Below are 22,769 nucleotides of genomic sequence, written 5' to 3' on the forward strand. Positions count from 1 at the left end.
GAGTTATTAACGAAAAACGAAAAAACAGTTTTCTGCGAATTACTCGTTAACTATTGATGCTACCGAAAAACTTTTATACAGAAATTGTAGATCTCGTCGTCCTCTACAAGAAAGGTCGTATACAATTTTCCCGTAAGTCCAACGGTTTAGGAGTTATTGGCAAAAAACGAAAATTTGGAAGAAATTGAAGGTGTACCCCTTGGAAAAATCTCGGAAAAATCGAAAATTTTTTTTTGTTGTTTATTATTAGCAATGTTCTTCCGACGTTTGATTTCTGTTTAAAAAATGCGTTTTTAAAGTGCATAAACTCTTGGAATTGACTGTATAGCCAATACATCCTTAAGGAATCCAACCCACGAATAGTAATAGAATTCGACACACTTCGAATCTATCACAAGATTAAATATTCGAATCACTTCGAATTTCATTTGAAACTTATTGTCAAAATGAATCGAAGCTTTTGAAGATTGTGAAAATTACTTAGTACAATAAAATGATGTAACTAAATATATAAATGTTTCTTCCTCCCGAAATCCACAGAAATAAAAGTACGCAAAATATACGTTTAGAAAAAATGGTTTGAATAAACAGTTTACCCATCTTTAACATTCCACGGTCGATAATCCCGACGCAACCCTTCCCTGGAATCGAGGAAACCGTGAGGGTGGTTTCGAAGGCTCCACCCTTCAGCCAATGAGCTGATTCTGTTAAGGGTAGCTAGTGGCAAGATCCTCCAATGGAAACTGGGACCGTGATACTGACTTTTCGAGGAAGGGGTTGTTTTGCGGAAGGGGCGTGTTTGGTATTAATCGAACCGCGGGAGCTCGTTTCCCTGGCCCGGGGGTGTCATCGGCATCCTCCAGAATCCAGAAGAGTGTACGCTCGTGACAGAAGGCTCGTCCGTTTCGCTCGTGTAATCGCGAATCTTTTTTTTTTTCAACTGACAATCGCAAGGAAGTGGTCCTTCGCCGTTCGCCGCTGGACAGAAACCGGGATATGAGCTACACCGAACCGCTCTGGGAGATCAATGGAAATCAAGCACCAGTGGGTATTAAAATTTATCAATTTTAACATGTTCACGACGGGCTGAACCACTGGATGGAATCCGCCACCTGACCCTCTTTTTACACCGTATTTTTTAATACAATTTTAAAGTTAACACGATTTATTCAAAGTTCTGCTAATCGGTATTTTCACGATTTTTTTTACTCTATACGGTTTCACGTTGTAAAAGGAGGATCAGATGTAAAATTGTTGAGAAAGTACGAAAAACGAAGTCGCCCTACGGTGATGACAATAAATTCAACACCCGCCGCGGACGTGTTAATCTTAACGTTAATCATCATTCGAGTTAAAATATTCACTTATCCAAATTGCTATTAAGGTTGTTCTGACTACATGTAGAATCTCCGTACGAAGTTATGCGTGTTCTAAATAAAGTGCATTTTTTTATTCTATAATATATTTGGGATCTTAAATGCAAAGAAGACACAAAATAAAGTTGATTTTAAGCCATGAACGAGCGACTTCTTAACGGGCAATTAGACTTTACTATAAATGAAAAATAAATTAACACGTCTGCCTCTCTTCGAGTCTCGTCGACAACTGCTAGACTCGACAACGACAACAGCAACGGCAACTGCCAGTCTCGTCGTCGATTGCCTATCTTCATGAAAAATTATCTATTGTCTATTTTTTTGGGATCAGGAAAGATGGAATTCTGGCCTGTATGTATTAGCTCTAAAATTACGGTGTAAGTCATTTTCAACCAAGTTGTGATTTGCATTGCTTTTAACCGTGATACTAAATTGAAAAAAAAAACGTGGAATATTTATACATCTTCTATGCAAAACAAATAAAAACAAATATCAGTCGTGTTAATAGAACACCTGTAACATTTCTGGAACCTTTCAATTCAGAAAAGCATCATACGTAGGTCTACGACCGAGGTTTCAAATTTTTGTTAGAAATCCTAATAAACAAACTAAAAATCATGTTCTTTATTTTTTTTATTCGGAACTTCGATGAATAGCTGTTTTCTTAAATCTCTTATTTCACATTATACGTAATAAACTAAGCTTTCTAACATCCCAGAGAAAATTAAATCATTTGATCCAATATTAGAAAGTTCGAATGTTAATAGGAATCACTGTAACTCCAAGACGAGCTTTTGAATTTCCTAACAGAACTTCTGTATGTATAACTATTTATTTACAAAATTACAAACATGAATCACTATTGTAACTTCTAGCCAGAGCAACCTTAAGGTAAATGTCTCAATTTCTGCTCACTGTCCTTCTATCATTTTGTGTTATTTTAAAATGATAGAGACATAAGCGAGTAAGTGGAGATTAGGACGTGAACAGAAGTCGGTACATTCACCTTCGTGTTGATAAAATGAATAAAAGAAGATGAGATGTGAGTAAAAGTAAATGAAATAGGTAATTACAGCGGATATGTCGCAATACGTCAGCGGCGAACTAGGAAGTTATCCCATGTGGGACAGTTCTGTGTTATATCAAGCACCGCCACCCTCACACACCCACATGAACGAACACGGATTGTACAGACAACCCTGTGCGTTGTTACATCAAAGGTAATTCGAAATTCCGATATCCTTTAAAATAAGTTCTAAACGATGTAAAAAGAGAAACAGGCGTACTTAATTTCTTTGAGACCAAAAGGAGAGTTAGGTGTACTTCGCTTCTTTGAAATCATTTGGTCTCTTCGCACCTACTTGGAAACAATGTGACTAATATATCTTCGAAAATAATTTCAGTCGTTATACGCCTAATGGCAGATCTCCGAATGTTCCATCGTCAACTACGAAAAAGCCAAGGCGTCGCGTGGCCACGGTTTCACAGAGGAGAGCAGCGAATATTCGGGAGAGGCGTAGGATGTTTAATCTGAACGAAGCCTTCGATAAATTACGTAGGAAAGTGAGTTCGTTTCTAAAAACTTCAATTTTCTCCTCATCAGGGTCAAATAAGAATTATTCAACACGTATTGTACCAAGGGAAAGAATTTAACAAGAGTAAATCGTTTAACAAAGTTCTGCGATGTTTGATTCTTCAGGTACCGACCTTCGCGTACGAGAAGCGACTTTCAAGGATCGAAACATTGCGTTTAGCTATCACCTACATCGCTTTTATGGGAGAGCTGCTCGGAATCGAACCGAGCAGTCCGAAGCAAGAATACATACCGAGGGAATATTACTTGCCGAATTAAATTCGGGAATGGGGAAATGTGAATGGAAATCCGTGTATGGAATTGCAACAGATGAAACATCAATGAAACCAGTAGCGATTACTTTCAATGGAATCATTCAATGTACAATTGATTTGAGATTATTTAAAATCAGGCATTTAACGATTATGTTATCTCAATTCGATATACAGTATTAAAATTAAAACTATTTTTCCCATCACGAATAAAAGACATATTCGGATAGCTACATTTAGGATCATCCTGTGTTTTCGTACCGTTTTTGGTATTTTAGTACAAATATTGACTTTTGAATTCGTTTTATCGTTATAACTCTTAGAACAAATGTATGTGATCAAAACATATTTTATATGTTCCTCTTATTATTTCGGAAAGTCAAACGAAACCTTCATTTCACTTCAAGTAGCATACATGCATTCAAATGATCGTAACACAAAAGTCTCTTAATATATCTTAACACAGAAATGTACATTTCTAAAAATCTGATTTACTATAAATCGTTTTATCGATCATTTCTCTGCGAAATATCTATTATGGAGACATAATAATTTAATGAAACGTTTTACTTCTCAACGTATAGATTATAATTAATTATAATAAACACTTGTTCTTTAACGAGCCTCACGGTGATAAGTAGCATCGGGCCTCTAAGACAGAAGTCATATAAAAAAAGAAGGACGTTAACTAACGCTTATTGTTAATGTCTATGTGATTTTACGGGATAAGGACAAAAATCTGTGTCTTCCATAATTTATGTATAAATCTGCTTATTATATATATTATAATTACACTTAAATATAAGACCTATAAACAGTAACATTTACCTCTCTATTCTCTCCCTGATAAGACAGCTTTTCATTGAATTCTTTAATCAAAATGTTAATGGAGAAGGAAAACGTGCTTGAACTATCACGTGGCTACACGTCTGTTAAAAGGACATTCCTATATTTCAATGCTCCTTCTAGATTTATTGCTTCATTTTGTAAATTGTAATAATTAACATGTCGCTGTTCATTACATTTTTTAATAAATATCGCAAAAACTTTCACGAAACGCAATTATTTTTTGCATATATTAATTTAGTTTTATACAGTTAATGTATTATTTGTGCTACCGAGGAGATATTATTAGAGAGCGGCAGCGCCCGTGTAATCACTGGGACAGGTAATCGCTCTTTTTAGTGGTAATCGCACCGAGGATGTCCGGAAAACTTTCGATTAATAAATGAATGAAAACGATTCTTGCCATTTTTATTTCACGATCCTTGACCACATAACTAAATGATCAATCCTTGGACTGCCTGGAGACAAAAAGGATGGAAGACTCGCAAACGGATGCTGTTCAACCTGAAGGAGGATAAGGTGGTCAATTATCATCCCTACAGATTATCTCCAAACGGAATAAGTTATGATAAATGATGTCAAAAAAAACCGGCAAAATCGTATGTGCATAAATTTTCGTGTGCTGAATAGAATCCCCGTTAAAGATCGTTATCCGCTCCGTTTAATCGAGGGTCAGATCAATTGTTTAGGCAGGAGGAAATCTTTTACTGTGTAGGATACGGCCTCGAGTTTTTATCAAATTCCGTTGTACTCGACTCTATAGAGAAGACCGCGTTTGTGGTTTCGAATGGTCAATCCGAGCGTTTCGTTTCAACGATAATAAATTTGTCCACCACGGAAATAAGTGAAATTTTAGAATGACTGCACAAATTGTCAAAGTTGATGGTTTTGCAAAAAGTCTGCTTGGATGTTAGCGGAATAATGATGGAATTACAAAGGACAATGGATGAAATTTTAAAAATAGAAACACAGCTTCATATAATGTACGTTTAATAAATACAACTTTCTAATTAACTATGATCACATTTCTTTTATGCCTTGTAACTAGCACAAATAAAATTTGTCCTATGATTGATTACATAAATAACGAATAACGTGAAAGTACAGTTCCAATGATTTTTTAACTTTAATCTCGATCAAATAAAATAAAAAAGTTAAAAAACATTGAGCTGTCCTGCGTCCTTACCTGATCACAAGATAAAATTCAGTAAAATCTTGCATATATAATTTACTTCTCATTTTATGAGACATTGTACTCCTGATTTAATCTCTCTCTCTCTCTCTCTCTCTCTCTCTCTCTCTCTCTTTCAGAAACTTGTCTAGTATTTTATATTTTATGTGCTACCGTACCCTGGGTACAATAACAATAGAGTGGACGATAACAATTCATTAACTACAAAATTACCATCTTCATCCAATTCGTAGCGGCAGGATGGACAGCAATAAACGCCCGATGAAAAGCTCCGTTTTATACACGCGATGCAGATGTTGTGCCTGCAAGGAGTCGTTATCGGTTTGTAGACTAGCTCCAGACAACAAGGACAGGTGAATCTGTAATTAAAAATTAATCACGAGTTACTAAACTATCGAATGTAAGCAGAAATTATAATGAGAATTGTAATTTTTTATAATTATAATATCACTTTATTAAATGGAGAATAGACTGTGCAAATCAACGGTTCTTCGGTTATTTCGAGAGAAAGTTGACAGCAATTATATTTCAAAAGTAATTCTATACAGTTCTATCGGCAAGTACTTGCATACTATTTGAAAAATCGTGTAATATGATTCTATTTCAAAGTTCATATGATTCCACTAGAGCAAAAATTCAATGGATGAAAATTTATTAGTTTGTTTTAAGAAGTGATACCGTACGTTTCGAAAACTTTCTCCAAAAACACTGGCTTCCCTTTAGGAACAACCTCACGGCACTCGGCCCAAAGTTTCTGATTCACGGTGTCAGCTTCGATATGTTTCACCACTTCGTCTTCTAACTGGTAACAGCTCGTCGGTTCTTCGTCTTCTGAGTTACCGCCTGTTTTCTGTTTCTTATTCGCTGGTTTTTTGTTTTCCTCTTCCGAATCATTATCAAAGGCTCGTTTCATACTGCTACCGGCTTGTTCCTTGTTCTTCACCATCGCTTCTAAGTATCCATCGGGGTACACCAACTTCAGACCTAGAGAGGCTATTCGCTTTTTACCCTCTTTGGTCCAGGGTGCGGGTGCTGGATCATCCCTTCGTAACAGGTATCTCCACACTCGAAAGCCACTCTTACCCTTTTCAGGATAGTACTTTACTACCTTGTAAATACCATCGTATCTGAAATAATAATAAAAATATTTTTATAATACTTACAAATTACTGATCGAAATAAATAATAGAACGCAGTACGAACATGTTAAAACTAAAAATATTCGCATACGAAAGTATCGATATTTACTTGCGTTTATAAGAATTTCACTGATTGCAATTGAAAAACTTTCTCATAAAATAAAGATTGACATACCTATTACCTTTCTTTGGCGCGTAAATACTGTCTTTAAGTTTGTAATTTCTCACAACTCTCACCGGTATGCCTTTTCTCCAATCTTTAGCAATGGCACCTTCCTCGTTCAGCTCCGCGTTGCAATTTAATGCCAACGCTCTGTTCATTCTAGTTAATGTTTGATCACAGCTTTGTTCAGCTGTCCTTTTATTACCTTAACAAACGAAACCATTGATGAGTTAGAAACTTCTCATTTAATCACTCACGATGGAAAGATGTGCCGCGCTAGACGTTTCAAATTTTTTTTACAATCAAATATCTTACCGGATAAATCCCTGCCTCCGGAACCAGTGTATATGAATTCTTCTCCGTTGTCAACGTCGTCTTCATAGCCACCAGACAGCACGATAGAATACGCACAGTCTGACTCTCTTCCGTGAATTCCGGATACAGGTGGCCTGTGTACTCCGGCTTCAGATACCTGTAATCGGAACATCCAAGTCATCCCAACTTCGATTCCTGGAACAGGCCCACGGTGAGGCGGATCGACAATGCTGCATTCTTTCGAACGTTTCGCGCATGCCATTCCATTCCCCCAATCCTTGGTGGAAGTACGGATTATCCTCTTGCTTGGTTTCAATTTATCTCCCACCTTCAAGCAAAAGGTCATTATGTATAGCATACAAGGTGTCCCAGAAAGGTTGGTAGAGCCGGAAATGGCAGAGTGGGAGAGTCATTCTGAATAATTTGAATTCAGTAATATAAATGAGAAATTAAAAAGTTGCTGCGAACATTGAATTTAGAAGAACTGCAAAAATAGTACAGATTGGATTTACCCATTAATCCGCAAGTGGATGATGGGTCACGGTCAGTGAGTCAGCGTACTGATCCTTACCGCTCGCAGGTCATCCATATCTTATCTTCGGTCCAAGGATTGAACTCCTTAATGACGTTTCACTAGACTACCACCGTCACTTTTCACTTGCAAATTTTCGGACACTTACACTGTTGCTCCTACACTCTAACACTAAACATCTTTGAAAGGAACCGATTGTTTTTCATTCATACAACGAACTTCACTACATCACTGTCACTTCTCATTTAAAAAATGGGATAGGAAATGAACACCGGGATCATCTCGTAATAGTCTCCGTTGAATTTTTCAGGCTCCATCGTTGAATTGAGGTACACGATTTGATATTGCCTGATTTGTGTCTTACAATTTCCCGACGGGAGAATTTTCCCCACTCGATAGCCAAATTCGTTAGTGAAAATGTGCTTAGCATTGTTGGAAGAAACCCAACCTTCGATTCCTTGCCATATTTACAACATATCCCACATGTAAAACAGTTGATATCTCCGCGACTTGCAGCTACCAACCGTCGACGCCTGGATGGTCATTTGTCATAGCCGTAGGCACATTGTATCCTGATAAAAGCCGTGCCATAAGTCGTATGGAAGAACTTTCGTCAGCTTATTCTTCTCGATTTCCCTTCGTGCTTCACGCGTTCAACTAGTTGCACGTATTTTTAAGGGAAATTGAAAAGAATTAGCTGACGAAAGTTTTTCCGTACGATTTATGGTACGGTTTTTAACTCCATACAATGTGTCTACGGGTACGACAAATGGCAATCCAGGCGTCGACGGTTGATAGCTGCGAGTCGCGGAGATATCAACTGTTTTACACGTGGGATATATTGTAGATATGGCAAAGAATCGAAAGTTGGGTTTCTTCCAACGATGCTGAACACATTTTCACTAACGAATTTGGCCATCAAGTGGGGAAAATTTTCCCGAAGAAAAATTGTAAGACACGGATCAGAAGATATCAAATCGTGCACCTCAACTCAACGATGGAGCCTGAAAAATCCAACGGAGACTATTACGAGATGATCCGGGTGTTCGTCTATCGTTAAGGGAACGCGGAGATGATTATTCACCGATGTCGATACAAAGAGCGCCATCCCGATCGAGTCGCGCCCTTCGCACATCGTTTAGTCCACGTGCCATGCGGACAGTGAACGTGCATTGAAGTTCATTTTATGAATGAAAAACAATCGGTTTCTTTCGGAGACGTTTCATGTTACAGTGCAGAAGTGTATAAAATGTTTTAAATGAAAAGTGACAATGGTGTAGTTAAGTTCGTTATATAAATGAAAAACAATCGCTTCCTTTCGTAGATGTTTAATGTTAGAATGCAGGAGCAACAGTGTAAATGTCCGAAAATTTGCAAGTGAAAAGTGACGGTGGTAGTCTAGTGAAACGTCATTAAGGAGTTTAATCTCTGGTCCGAAGATAAGTTGTAGCCGACCATCTGATCTACCTGCGAGCAGCAAGAATCGCTACGCTGAGTCACTGACCGTGACCCATGTTCCTCGGAGCAGGTACACTTGCGGATTAATGGGTAAGTCCAATCTGTACTATGTTTGCAGTTTTTTTAAATTCAATGTTCGCTGCGACTTTTTAATTTCTCATTTATCTTACTGAATTCCTCTTTTCCCCATACATTCCATTTGAATAACGATTAAGTGTATTAATTGTTATTCACAATAAAGAATGAACAATTTCCTTGCACTGTCATTTATGTAGTTTATTATTCGTTATTTTTTTTTAAATGGTTCGTACTGAGAGGAGCGCTTGTTCGCGCGTCAAAGGCCAAGACGTCCGGGTCTGAATCGGAGTTCGCGCCAACCGAGCGCTCTCATTGGACCGTGTTTTTCGTTAATATCTCGGTAACCAAGCCCCAGTTTGCCAAAGAAAATTGTTGAATTATACTCACCTTGACGATTTCATTCTCGTCGTTTTTACAGTTTGGGCAGTACCAATAATCCGCTTCCGGTATGGACGTCAACGGTGGCGTTAGACAGCTTATATGGTAACCCGCGTTGCACTCATCACACAACAACAGATTGTGTTCATCGTGTTTGCCGGCACATATTTTACACCCGCACTCTTTGCAGTCTTCGTGGGGGTTGTCCAAGCATGCCTCGCAAGAAGCCTGCGTACGTCTCCGTGTTCCGTTACTCGTGAAACGTTTCTCGTCCTCAGATGTTCTATCCTTTAAAAGCTTCGGTTCCTCGATCGCATATACCCCTTCTTTGGTCATCACTGTCTGGTTCTCGAGACATCTTGGTTGATCGCTATAAAAAATACAATATACAATTAATATGAAGTGTCTCTCTCTAAAAAAAAATTGTTATACAATAGTAATATATATAATTAGTATTAAGAATAATAAATAAATAAATAAATAAATGAATAAAAATTAAATTAAATTCACTTTTAAAAGCAAGGAACAAAAAATTTAACTCTAAGAAATGAAAAAAAATTCAGAAGCCTCGAGGATTTGAACCTGGTAATGACGGGTTTGCAGTCCAGCACGTCACTCATTAAGATTAGGCTATGGCGGGCATCGGAACATTAATAGACATTTTTTTCAATAACTATTGAGCATTGACAGCTACGTCCAAAAACGAGTCCTTAACTTTTAACCCTCTTTGTGGGGTTCTCCTTATTGGACTCTATAATGCACTCAATAACAGTAGAACTTACCTCCCGATGTGCAAGGTTCCGGTGAGTTCGCATTTCTTCCTCTTTTTATGAATGTTCGATATTGTGAAGTCATACCACAGTCCAATTTCTTTTGGTTTATCCACATTATAATTAATCATGACCCGCTGCCCGATTGTCCAGTCTTCTGACTGTAGTAACTTCGTCGCTCGTGGCCTTATCGATGTTTCGGGCACGTCGAAGGGCGTGTCTTTTTCGTCGAATTCCCAATGAACGTTGTAAACATATTTTTTATCCTTTTCAAATACTTTCAATATGATCGCTTCGAACCAGGCCCCCTGTGTGAAGTCAAGGCAATCGACTGCGTCACCAGACTTGTAGTACAAACTGCTGGACACATCGAAACGTTCCTCTTTCAGTTTTTCCCCAGCTTCTCCTCCGGACTTGTTAGAGTTAGCAGTGCTGCTGCTGGTACTTGAGCTTGAGACGAGCACTTCCTCCTTACTCTCTTCCTCTGTTGCCTTCACCGCGAGCAAGATCACATCATTCATGTTAACATTATAATCGTACAGTTTGTAATTGTTCTCTAATTGTTTTCCACGGAAGAACAGTTTTTGCAACTCCGGCTCTATGTCTAACTCGTATTTAATTAGATCCTGAAAGGCAACGGAGATTGATTAGTTAAACCATTACAACTACCATACTTGTGTTGTGCATAAAATATGAAACAAAAACTGTTAGAACTTGTAAACGTGGCACTTTCATACTTAAATATCCTATATATGGTGATGACTAGACAGCGGATTTCGGTGCATTTATAAGAAAAGAGAATGTGCGAAAATGGTGAATGTGCTGGTGAACGTTACCAGTAATGATTAAGCAACTATAAACTGATCGTTCTTTCCAATTGAGAATTACTTTTAATTGAAGTACCTTTAAGTATTTTACTGATGCTGTTTTCGAGATTTTTATTAGCACATCTTCCGTGCTGTACCCTGTCCTGATTTTGATATACATTCTGATGAGTTTGTTTCGCTCGACGATTCCAAAGTACTGTCCTATGAGCTGTGTCTGATGTACAGGTGTGTCGGGTCACTCGGGTCTGGTCTCTGGTATCTGATGTATGGAAGTGAATTGTGGTAGTGGTAATTTGCGGCGGTAATCTACGTGCTCAAACAGTAAGGAATATAATTAAATTCATAACAGCAAATGAATTCCACTCAGTAATTAAACGTAATATTAACGAACGTAAATCACGTAAACTCACCCGATTTTACGGACTTGACTCCTTCATGCTCCTTCACGGTTCAAAGGCAACTGCGACCTGGCTTACTACTTGTTGCTGGCAGTTATGTGATCAAGCGGTCTGTGAGAGAAATTTGGCGGGAAGACGCGCCGCCTGCTCTTCGTGCGCCCCGAACCCTTCGCCGCACCTGGCACCTGGAGTTTAGATCTTCTAGTTCTAGATCGCATATATATTTTCTACACGGAGTGTATAACAATAGACACTCTTTCACGATTAGTTTCCCACGAGCAGTCACGGTCACGGGCACTTACGTATATACGCGGCTTTTTCTTTGGTTGGCGATTTCCGTTGGATTGTTTCTTTTGTGCTGTTCAAACCGTTTATTTAAATCGAACCGTTGCTTACCGGTCGTTGAACCAAGCAGGAGACCAGGAATGCGTGGAAGAATAATTTCTTGAAGGGAATGTGTTAAAAGCAAATGAAAATAAATGGAAAATGGTGGTTAGACAGTACGCACACTCTTCTCTGTTATGCAATTATTTTTTCAAAACTGCGATCTGAATGATGCGTTCAGTGATGAATGAAAGCGAAAGTAATAAATCCTTAAATTTAACGTTACCACGAAACGGCGCAGGTGAATATCACGTTATTTTTTGCGATATTGATATATTATTCTAATATTCCTTACAAGGGAATAGAGTATTTTTCGTTCGTTTTACTCCCATTTGGTACACGTTGAAATTAATCTTCAATTCAATCATATTTATCGAGGGTCTCTAATCGTAATTAACAATTATGAAGTTATCAGTGTGTTTTATTTCGTCTTTTCCTCATGTGTATTTGTCTGGTGATATTGGGTAGAAACAGAAATAAAAACAGATTCCAGTGTAATAACGCAATATTATAAAGCAGTAGGTAAGCAATAACAAAATTGGTCGCAAATATAAAATAACAATTTCTGAATATTCTTAAAATCTACGAGTAACTGATCACGTATATCAGCTCGATACATTCTTATTTGATTCTTATATCCATAATCCTGTAAATACTAGCAATGTCAGAATTTTAAATGGATTTAATCGCACGTAAACAGAAAATTCATTATCTATCGGTTGATGCTTCTATTCGATATCACCGAGTATCTTCTCGGTATCAATACGAAGGACAATTTATTTACTTGCAAAACGGGTATCACTCAAGCAGCCCACTATTCACATAAAGCCCTTCTATTCATATAAATTCTATTTCAGGATATTATTAACTTCAGATCTTTCTGAATCAAAATATTTAATACATTCCACAATTTCCTTTAATTTTATTACAGAATTATACTTAATTAAACTATCAAATTGTAAGTTTCATTTTTCCTAGTCGTTTGTAACGAATCTTTAATTATAATGCAATGTAATGCATCGGTAGTGAAATTATATAAATATTTAGAAATGTAAAAGTAATGCATAAATTGTCTGTCGTACTCAATAAAATTTCGTGTACATCAATCTAATATTTCATTTTATCAATTGTTTCGTTAATAAATTCTATGCTTTTCTCTATGACCGCAGTCTTAGTGACGAAATTGTACGGCGTAGTAAGTATTTGTTCCCTTAATAAACTCTGTTCTTCCGCCTGCTGCTATGCATCTCCACAATACTGCCGGATTACCGGAACTACCTCCGTCTTTCATCGTGGAACATCTGCTGCGCACATAATGCACTATGCTTCTCTTTACAAACACCTTCCATTCCTTGCTACAATGCTTTTCTGAAAATTTCCTTCACAACGCGAAGTTTTAGCGAACTATAAGTTTAAACACACCGGTTTTTTAATCGCTTATTGAAGTGTAAAGAACTGGCAGCTTATTATAAGGGCGTATCTGCCCAATTTACCTGAGCTTGATTAACTGTAAAACTTTTCCCCAGTCAGTCCATCGTAGATTCCCATTCTTTACGTTCTTCGATTATTATCTGCTTCTGCGAATACGTCTTCCTTTAGAAACATCTGTCGCTCTGTTCGCAATTTTATCTAATCTATCTGCTTCGGAAAGAGATCTTTTCCATCCCAATACAATTTTATAATCTTACACTGGAAGCTCTATTTCTTTCTTCTCGTTAAGCTATTGGTTTAAAAAACGAAAAACAATAATATTTCGAATGTCTCTCGGTTCCTGTTTCCCGACACCAATATTTAATTAATTTTAATTTATGCAATGAACGTTATTTGAAAATTTAGCTACGAGTACATCAAATTTTGTATGACTAAAACGGCAATACTTCTATATCTCTAATGAAACTGGTACGATATCAGAACATTCTTTTAATGATTATAAATAATAATGTTGCGTAATTACACCAAAATATCTATGCTTTTATTGATCTTCCCTCCGATTTTCACTATCAAAGTAGGTGTACACCGAACTTCATGAATAGCCGTAAAAACATTGGAAAACGAACAAGGTGTACCACGATAAAATTACAATTTATACAAATATATATAATATGTAAATATATATATATTAAAATGTATTTATACATACATAACTATATATTTTATACTAGCGTCTCTCGAAAAGGTATAACAGAATTGATTCGCTTTTAATCTTTAAAGAAATTCACGATAAAGTGTCTGCCCTTACGGGAAATCACGAGTAGTCTCCACTTACGTAATAATTATATATTAATGATATATAATGTACAATTGATTCATACGTGACTGTGAAATATTTATGATAAAAAAACTAATATGTATAGCGCGAAGCGGAACTTCAAACTTGCAACTATCCTCATTCGATTTCCTTTTTTATCTTTAATTATAATGCAATGTAATGCATCGGTAGTGAAATTATATAAATATTTAGAAATGTAAAAGTAATGCATAAATTGTCTGTCGTACTCAATAAAATTTCGTGTACATCAATCTAATATTTCATTTTATCAATTGTTTCGTTAATAAATTCTATGCTTTTCTCTATGACCGCAGTCTTAGTGACGAAATTGTACGGCGTAGTAAGTATTTGTTCCCTTAATAAACTCTGTTCTTCCGCCTGCTGCTATGCATCTCCACAATACTGCCGGATTACCGGAACTACCTCCGTCTTTCATCGTGGAACATCTGCTGCGCACATAATGCACTATGCTTCTCTTTACAAACACCTTCCATTCCTTGCTACAATGCTTTTCTGAAAATTTCCTTCACAACGCGAAGTTTTAGCGAACTATAAGTTTAAACACACCGGTTTTTTAATCGCTTATTGAAGTGTAAAGAACTGGCAGCTTATTATAAGGGCGTATCTGCCCAATTTACCTGAGCTTGATTAACTGTAAAACTTTTCCCCAGTCAGTCCATCGTAGATTCCCATTCTTTACGTTCTTCGATTATTATCTGCTTCTGCGAATACGTCTTCCTTTAGAAACATCTGTCGCTCTGTTCGCAATTTTATCTAATCTATCTGCTTCGGAAAGAGATCTTTTCCATCCCAATACAATTTTATAATCTTACACTGGAAGCTCTATTTCTTTCTTCTCGTTAAGCTATTGGTTTAAAAAACGAAAAACAATAATATTTCGAATGTCTCTCGGTTCCTGTTTCCCGACACCAATATTTAATTAATTTTAATTTATGCAATGAACGTTATTTGAAAATTTAGCTACGAGTACATCAAATTTTGTATGACTAAAACGGCAATACTTCTATATCTCTAATGAAACTGGTACGATATCAGAACATTCTTTTAATGATTATAAATAATAATGTTGCGTAATTACACCAAAATATCTATGCTTTTATTGATCTTCCCTCCGATTTTCACTATCAAAGTAGGTGTACACCGAACTTCATGAATAGCCGTAAAAACATTGGAAAACGAACAAGGTGTACCACGATAAAATTACAATTTATACAAATATATATAATATGTAAATATATATATATTAAAATGTATTTATACATACATAACTATATATTTTATACTAGCGTCTCTCGAAAAGGTATAACAGAATTGATTCGCTTTTAATCTTTAAAGAAATTCACGATAAAGTGTCTGCCCTTACGGGAAATCACGAGTAGTCTCCACTTACGTAATAATTATATATTAATGATATATAATGTACAATTGATTCATACGTGACTGTGAAATATTTATGATAAAAAAACTAATATGTATAGCGCGAAGCGGAACTTCAAACTTGCAACTATCCTCATTCGATTTCCTTTTTTTCTTTACAAAACTAAATACTCCCGGGATACTCTGTATACCTAATATAATTACATATTTAACAAGTAAATCCGCGCAACTTACACAATCGTGATAATCTATAATACCATTCACTTATATGCATAAACATAAATTCACATTTTCTGCTCTCATAAAAAATTTACTCAGGCAATCGCGCAAACTTATAATTACACGTAACGTTACATAGTAATATACTACATATAGTTAGAGCGTGATTTATATTTATAATTACAATCGTAGTATGGTTAACTCATCCGTCGTTAAATAGAATTAATAACTCTAGTAGAAATTGTTGTTCCGTTTAGTGGCACAACCTATGGCTAAGCAGCACGATATGTACCGGTACGAAAGTTTAAAAGAACGAAAGAAACGGAATGTCTTTTGCACAGTCCCACGAGAACGTCAACGTTACCAAAAATTTTAAAGTAGCTCGTTCGGTAAAGGAATCTCAATATATTTCATCGAAACTACAAATTTTTCAAATATTTGGACATTCAATTGTTTTATTAAGCTGGAAAGTTTTCAGAATATCGACACATTCTCGTATGGATACGATTCGAAAATAAGCTGCATTGATCAGTGATTAGGTGTACGGTGTGCGTGTGCATGATCCACTGTTACTTCATGACTAGAAAAATATTTGTATAAATTTTACGCGCATAAAATGATTGATAGAACGTCGCGAAACACATGATCGATTACTTAATTATGTACAAAATTTGAAAGCAGTCCGATTTCGTGTACGGGTACATAGGATGGCTGCTAACGTAAACCTAAAGCCGCCGACGTTGGAATCAGGATTGCCAGTTTTCATACGAGATCTAGTTTCAATGGAAGTGTCTCAAGTTTTTGTTAAGAAATAACAAGGAAGTCTGATATATTTCTACGCAGAATACTCCATCTTTCACGTCTCCCACTAATTTCTATTAACCCCTTCGTCTTCCGGGACGAACGTTAATTGGCCAGCACTTAGGGAGATATCTCGTCCAGGGTTACAAAGGAGTTAATAGTCGATGGCGATCCTGGTTAAAACGTCCCCGAGTAAACGTTTATCGTTGCTCGTCGCGCTCGGAAGACTCGCGTTAAATCTCCTGATTGTCTTCTCCGGTCTCATCCACGAATTCAACGTGCGTGAACGGGAAGTGGCCGACCTTTCCGTGAAGCTCTCCTTCCCACTGGCCGTTTATATTAGTCTTTGTTACTTTTATCACATCGCCGACTTCCAACTTCAGTGCCGTCTTATCGTACGCGTTTGGTACCCTGGCTTGTTTCACTTTCGCGAACGCAGGTAACGTTCGCTGGATGTTCGATCTGCGCGCGGTTCCGGTGCCCGTTTGTCCACTCTCCGGAAAAGACATCTGCGAGGCTGGAACTTGAACCGAGTTTGAGTTCATCGTTGAACTACCGCCGCTGTCCGGCCGTGAATTGCTCTCGTTCACCGAGTGATTCTCCTCCTCGTACTTTTGAACGTACGGAACCGGGACCGAGCCTTGTTGACCAAGGCTGTTTCTAGCAGTCCACCATTGTTCCTCGTCTTTCGAAACGATCGTAAGAATCTCTCCTGCAAAATTAATTATGAAATCGAGCAAAGCAAAACCAAGAAACGTCAAAAATATACCGACAAATGTTAGAAGTGTCGCATGGCTACCCCAGCCTTATAATTTTCGTTAATAAATGCGTAACGAACCTTTCCTAAATGGTAAATCGTCCGGGTCATTGCCGTCGAAATCGTACTTCGCGATCACCCTCTGAGTCTTTTTAGGTGCAGGCCTGATCAACGGCGTTGTGTCCAAGTAATGTAATTTATAAAAAGCCAGAAGGTGAGGGATATCGGGAAACGTTTGGTCGCCGATCCTGTAGCGCGTTTGTTCGCCCTGCTGAATCTTATTTATAATATAATGGCTAACTTTGCTGTCCTCTCGTACGCAGAGGACGTAATCCCCATGTATCGACGTGCTGTCTCGGACTAAGAATACGCCTCCCTCTTTTTCGCTCATCAGCAAATCTGAGGCATCCTGCCGTGACATTGCACCAAAATACCAACTACAATGAAAAACATGATTGTTATAAATATTATTTCATTCACTATTTATAGATTAATAAACGATAAATACGTAAAGGTTAATACGAAGGATCTAGTTGTGAAGTATTCATACTATGACTTGTCGTATGACATATGTAGCAAGAGTAGGGATCAGCTTCCCTGCTGTTTAGGTCTAGGTAGATGCTGGTCGAGCAGACATCAAAGAAATTGTGGATAGCACAAACAGCAGGGATCTGACCGTTACTCTTGGCTACTCATTCCACAGAAATCACAGAAAATCCCAGCTCTCCGGAAATCATCACAAATCGTAGCACAAATATTTCATTGAACTGGGATAATGAGTATTTTTTATTTACCTGGACCTGTCATATTGATCGAAGGTAGCGGCCATTGTTTTATCGAAATTAATCCGTCGAGATCGTTAACTATCGTTATTTGTTAGTCAATAGTGTGTACACCTCTACGTGTGGGGAAAAAAGGACCCGGAAAGAATAGTAAAAAGCGCAACAGGGCCTCGATGGCGCAGCGAGTAGAACCCTTGTCCGGGACCGAAGTTTAAATCCCGAACGCGAGTCTCCCGCAAATCCTCACCCTTCTTTTTCTCGAATCCTGTAATAATGAAATAACACTTTTTTCGAAGCGATCTCCAAAGGGTTTGAATGTATACATTCATTTCAACAGCATGAAGTAGTTCGATTTTTCTAAAACTAATTATTTTACGACTGATTTGTAATGGAATTGATGCACGTAAAGGGAGGAAAGATGTGGGAAGAATTACACTTGTAACTTTCGTCGATTCGAATCATTTTAATTCTATCCGACTCGTTCCAGTGTTAAGGACCCGTCTTCGAATCCGGAAGAACGTGCGCTATTCGTATAAATTAATGACATATATAGGTATCAATTGTAATGCGTTCAAAAACCTTTCGTTTCGATCGCATTGATCGATTCATTAAACGGAATCACTCGTCGAAGGGTCCCGTGGGAAGCTGCGTATCCGTTTCGACGACTGCAAACATGTTCTCAATGAAGAAGCGAGCCCTTACTTCTTCTCTATCGGGTATATCACCATCACCTCACGTCTCGAATATCGTTGCTTCGCGAGAAGCACACACGCCACCCTTTTCTCTCTGTTCACGCTCCTCCTTCACCGCCTGATGCAACACGTTAACGTTGTACACTTGTGAATGTGCTTACTCGTGAGAAACTTTACGAGCTTGCAACTGCTTGCAACCTCGTTAAAATAATCGCCAGCATTTTCCGCTTAAAATCTATATGACACAAAAACAGAGACCCTAATCGACCAATGATTCGTATTCGTTCAAGTTTCTCGATCTCACCGACTGTAGAAAGAACAGAGTGGAAACTTTAGAATTTCATGAACCTTTCCTAGCGCCATCAGTTGTAGCAGCATGAATAAAATTCAAACCACTTTTTATAAAGGAAGGATGAAGGATTTTTATAATATTTTTACAATATTTGTCGGAATATACGAAGTGAAAAAGGGGCCAAACAATGAATTCGCCAAAACATCTATTATCCATTTGTCACAATAAATAAGTTAAACAACAACTACCTCTATAAATAAATTCTCAAGTCTCTGCAAGTTTTAATTTTCCCTTTTTTGTTTGATGAGATATTGAAATACAATCGGGTTTAAAACAATATTACTTGTACTTCTATAGATTTATTTTTCTACACTGTTGTTGCATAATTAATTCTCCTCCTCTTTGGCGAGATTTGTATTTATTTTCTTTCTAAATTGACCCCCTTTATCCTATGAGCCGTGTGATTAACACGCATACGTATAAAGTATACAACAACGACGTTAAAACATCAGGTCGTCCCATAAATGATGCAAGTATTCCATTAACAAAAACTGGATCCTCTATTTCGTCTCGAGCAATCGTTACTCGTAAAAATATTCACATTATACATGGAATGACCAATACTTCTAAAAAAAAGAAACCGATGATTCATAACATTATATAGCAGCAATTTTATCGAGCCAGTTGCGTGATTAACGCCGCACACATTTCAAAGAATTCCATCGTATGATGGCCAGTTGCTTGAGGTGGTGGGAGCGTGGGATCTAAAACGATTTTTAGAAATAAGTAAAATTACAAGATTCACTATTATTTCGTTTTTACCTCGACCAATATCCTCCTCTTCATTCGACAAGGATTTGAAGTCAAGCAAATAACTCTTGTAATCGACTTGATACAGTTGCAACGACATTTTGCTGTACCTATCTGTAATTTTATTCTTCTGGCGTACCCTCACGCTGTAGGCGTTCATAATTTTCCATTCCTAAAACATATAAAGAAATGTCAAGCATTGCTGGTGCTGAAAACATCCCTGTTAGCCAAGCATGTAGTATCGGATTTAGTCCATTGTTTATCAAATACTTTAACCGGAATGGTTACCAATCTACATACATTTTGCTAACAAAGATTGGTCAGTTTTCCAGAGTAAAATCTTACAAAATTAAGAGCTTTCATCGCTCGATAAACTTCGTTCATGATGTCGTTTGGTTTGGACTGTGAGCGAATACCCAAATGCCATTTAGCTCGTTTCACGGGCGTGCCTCGGGGTCCCTGCATCGAAGACGATGTGCTTCCTTGAGAACTTTGCCTCTCTCGATATGCTGCAATTGTTTCATGTGAAATATATTATGTACTAGCAACCCCTGTCGCGACTTGTGTTTTCTCATTAAGTCACTGTATTACGAGGTAAAAGTTATAGTGGCAGAATTTTATTTTCGGAATTGAACGATACCGGAAATGATGTAACTGTTCTGTTAACATGCTTACATTATGCTGCTATTAATTTACAAAACAAGTGAAATATTTAATCTTACGCGCTATTCTCTCTGGATGTGGCCTCAAAGGGCTGCTACTAGCGTCATTCGGACTGAAGGCAACGGGCGGCGGGCTAGAAGCCACGTAGAAATCTTTCAACTCCGCTTTAGCTGCCTCATCCGCGATCCTCTTATTGTCTATGATAAGATGATAGGCAATCGCCAATTGATCGTGCGGATCGCCGCCGAGTAACGCGGAATGAACCTCGGCTTCTTTTACGTTGAACTTTTCGCAAACCTCGTTCACCGCGTCTATATCGATAACGGACGAGTCTTGTTCAACAGGCGACGGGAACAAATACGACGGTAAATCCTTTTGGAACCACTCGTGTTTCCTAAATCGAACGGAGAATCGTTTTATAAAATGTATGATATTAACATCCTTCATTGCAGATAATGTAAAATAAATGTGATAAAGATCAAACGTACTTGATATCCTCGATAGTCGCCCTTTTCATCGGATCCACCTGTAGCATGTGACACAGAAGACTGACAACAGTTTTATTCAGGTACTCCGGAATGGGAAAGACACCAGCTGTAATGATGTTATTTATATTCTAAGATACAACCTATTTAATGTATCAGATTTACTTACATTTAATTTTACGAAATAGCGTCGGTACATGTTCATCGTCAAATGGCAGAGTACCGCAAAGCAGAGCGTAAAGTATTATTCCGCACGACCAGATGTCCACCTCTGGACCGGCGTACAATTTGCCCGAAATGACTTCAGGCGCAGCATAATTAGGAGAACCACAAGAAGTGCGTAAGAATTCTCCGTCCATCATCATGTTTGACAAACCTATTACACGTTCTCTCATTTATAAGTGTCTTATATTCTTTAATTTTACAAAATCTAAGTTGAAAGGTCCTAATACCAAAGTCTGCTATTTTTACATGTAGATTGTGATCTAATAGAAGATTCTCTGGCTTTAAGTCACGATGGACTATCATATGCCTGTGACAATAGTCAACACCAGATATAATTTGTTGAAAGAATCTCCGTGCCTCATACTCCTTCAGTTTTCCATGCTTCACTATGTAGTCAAACAATTCTCCACCTGATACATATTCCATTATCATAAATATGTCTGTAGGAGTGCTTATCACTTGATACCTGGACGAAAAAAGAATAATAGTTGCAATTACTCTTTCTATTTGTTTTATTATTTGTTTTATTTATTATAAATTAATATGAATTTTTATCTTATACCTTGAATCTTATAGATACATTTTTCTTTTGCGAATACAATTTTTCTGTAAATGCGTAAGATCCGCAGTCTATTTACCATACTTACAGTTTAATAATGTGAGGATGTCTGAAGAGTTTAAGGTTTTGAATTTCTCGTCTTATCTTCCCGACTACATCCAGACTTTTGATCTTCTGACGATTCAGGATTTTCACAGCCACTTTGTGTTTTGTTAGAACATGTTCTCCGACTTATGAAGCAAACATGAATGATTAATTCCTAAAATAGTATTTACATTGATGAGATATATTTAAGAATAATTTACATACTTTTAACTTTGCCAAATGTCCCAACACCCAAGGTTTGCCCAAGTGTGTAATGACCTATCTTAACGATAGGCTGAGGTTGGTTGGAAGGAATTTTCTCAGACATTTTTCCTCTGTGATGTACATATGAAAATAATCGTAGATTAGGAACAACAGAAAGTGCATGCGAATCAATTTACTGGTGAATCCTTACGTAGACAGAATCTTTGAAACCAGTATGAATTCCGATAATGACTAATAATAAAATGAATTGATGGCTAACAATAAAATGAATTGATCAATGATTGTTCATTGTCAACACTTTGATGGGACTATTTATTTACATCGCACAAGCTCGTGGAATTTGTTAACATTTGAGAAACAAGGTCAAGTAAACGGGATGCGGAAAACTCGGATCACGTTATCGATAATAATTTTCACGATGATCAAAAATGTTGTCAAAAATTATATCGTTGAACTACGTAAAGTGAGAACGGAACAGAAAATCGTGAGGCGATAAAGAGTTTCAATCACCTGATACTATTTACATGTTCTGACACATTGGCCGCCACCACCACACGACACAATTGCTTGCAACTATCTGCATCTACATATAACGATGTAACTATAACAGATGTTTCAACGTGATCTGCTAGATCATTTATCACGTAAATCGAAGATTAGAAAACGTTGGGAGCGAATTTATTGTTTGATTATCTCCGATTTATCATTCATCTGCAAGAAATCAGATACTAAACTTTTCGTTATAATTTCTCAAAGAAGTTTGCGCTGTATCATCGTTATAATATTTAAACTGGCGGGACGTATAAA

At 37.3% G+C, this 22,769-nt stretch overlaps 4 protein-coding genes across 11 annotated transcripts; 1 reads left to right on the forward strand and 3 right to left on the reverse strand.

Moving 5' to 3' along the window:
- The first annotated feature begins 853 nt into the window (after positions 1-853).
- On the forward strand, positions 854-4,529 carry LOC108629739 (48 related 3). 2 transcript variants are annotated; one of them, XM_018032575.2, is made up of 4 exons: positions 854-1,044; positions 2,442-2,596; positions 2,780-2,939; positions 3,076-4,529. In XM_018032575.2, the coding sequence occupies exons 1-4, from the start codon at positions 997-999 to the stop codon at positions 3,226-3,228; spliced, it is 516 nt and encodes a 171-aa protein (XP_017888064.1). In that variant the 5' UTR covers positions 854-996; the 3' UTR covers positions 3,229-4,529. The 2 variants fall into 2 exon arrangements, with proteins under 2 accessions (XP_017888064.1, XP_026673390.1); XM_026817589.1 differs by having other exon boundaries at positions 2,452-2,596.
- Positions 4,530-5,040: 511 nt separating this feature from the next.
- Positions 5,041-12,651, reverse strand: UHRF1 (ubiquitin-like with PHD and ring finger domains 1). Of its 5 annotated transcripts, XM_026817569.1 has the most exons (9): positions 11,620-12,651; positions 11,330-11,502; positions 10,996-11,225; positions 10,105-10,718; positions 9,332-9,692; positions 6,877-7,204; positions 6,574-6,766; positions 5,943-6,386; positions 5,041-5,618 (listed from the first exon to the last, which is right to left on the reverse strand). In XM_026817569.1, the coding sequence occupies exons 3-9, from the start codon at positions 11,077-11,079 to the stop codon at positions 5,402-5,404; spliced, it is 2,241 nt and encodes a 746-aa protein (XP_026673370.1). In that variant the 5' UTR covers positions 11,080-11,225; positions 11,330-11,502; positions 11,620-12,651; the 3' UTR covers positions 5,041-5,401. The 5 variants fall into 5 exon arrangements, with proteins under 5 accessions (XP_026673370.1, XP_026673373.1, XP_017888057.1 ...); XM_026817572.1 differs by having other exon boundaries at positions 10,996-11,178; positions 11,330-11,627; XM_018032568.2 differs by having other exon boundaries at positions 11,330-11,627.
- Positions 12,652-15,065: 2,414 nt separating this feature from the next.
- Crk (Crk proto-oncogene, adaptor protein) lies at positions 15,066-19,232 on the reverse strand. 3 transcript variants are annotated; one of them, XM_018032586.2, is made up of 4 exons: positions 18,630-19,232; positions 17,940-18,192; positions 17,227-17,582; positions 15,066-17,100 (listed from the first exon to the last, which is right to left on the reverse strand). In XM_018032586.2, the coding sequence occupies exons 2-4, from the start codon at positions 17,972-17,974 to the stop codon at positions 16,622-16,624; spliced, it is 870 nt and encodes a 289-aa protein (XP_017888075.1). In that variant the 5' UTR covers positions 17,975-18,192; positions 18,630-19,232; the 3' UTR covers positions 15,066-16,621. The 3 variants fall into 3 exon arrangements, with proteins under 3 accessions (XP_017888075.1, XP_017888074.1, XP_017888076.1); XM_018032585.2 differs by having other exon boundaries at positions 18,507-19,232; XM_018032587.2 differs by having other exon boundaries at positions 18,362-19,232.
- An 80-nt stretch (positions 19,233-19,312) lies between these two features.
- On the reverse strand, positions 19,313-22,730 carry AMPKalpha (AMP-activated protein kinase alpha subunit). The gene is made up of 10 exons (XM_018032583.2): positions 22,473-22,730; positions 21,963-22,072; positions 21,742-21,883; positions 21,322-21,560; positions 21,039-21,245; positions 20,873-20,978; positions 20,444-20,778; positions 20,067-20,230; positions 19,734-19,893; positions 19,313-19,675 (listed from the first exon to the last, which is right to left on the reverse strand). The coding sequence occupies exons 2-10, from the start codon at positions 22,063-22,065 to the stop codon at positions 19,584-19,586; spliced, it is 1,548 nt and encodes a 515-aa protein (XP_017888072.1). The 5' UTR covers positions 22,066-22,072; positions 22,473-22,730; the 3' UTR covers positions 19,313-19,583.
- Between the last annotated feature and the right edge of the window lie 39 nt (positions 22,731-22,769).

This window comes from Ceratina calcarata, unplaced genomic scaffold (assembly GCF_001652005.2).
Source record: "Ceratina calcarata isolate Rehan_Ccalc_2016 unplaced genomic scaffold, ASM165200v1 scaffold586.2, whole genome shotgun sequence".
Lineage (NCBI taxonomy): Eukaryota > Metazoa > Arthropoda > Insecta > Hymenoptera > Apidae > Ceratina > Ceratina calcarata.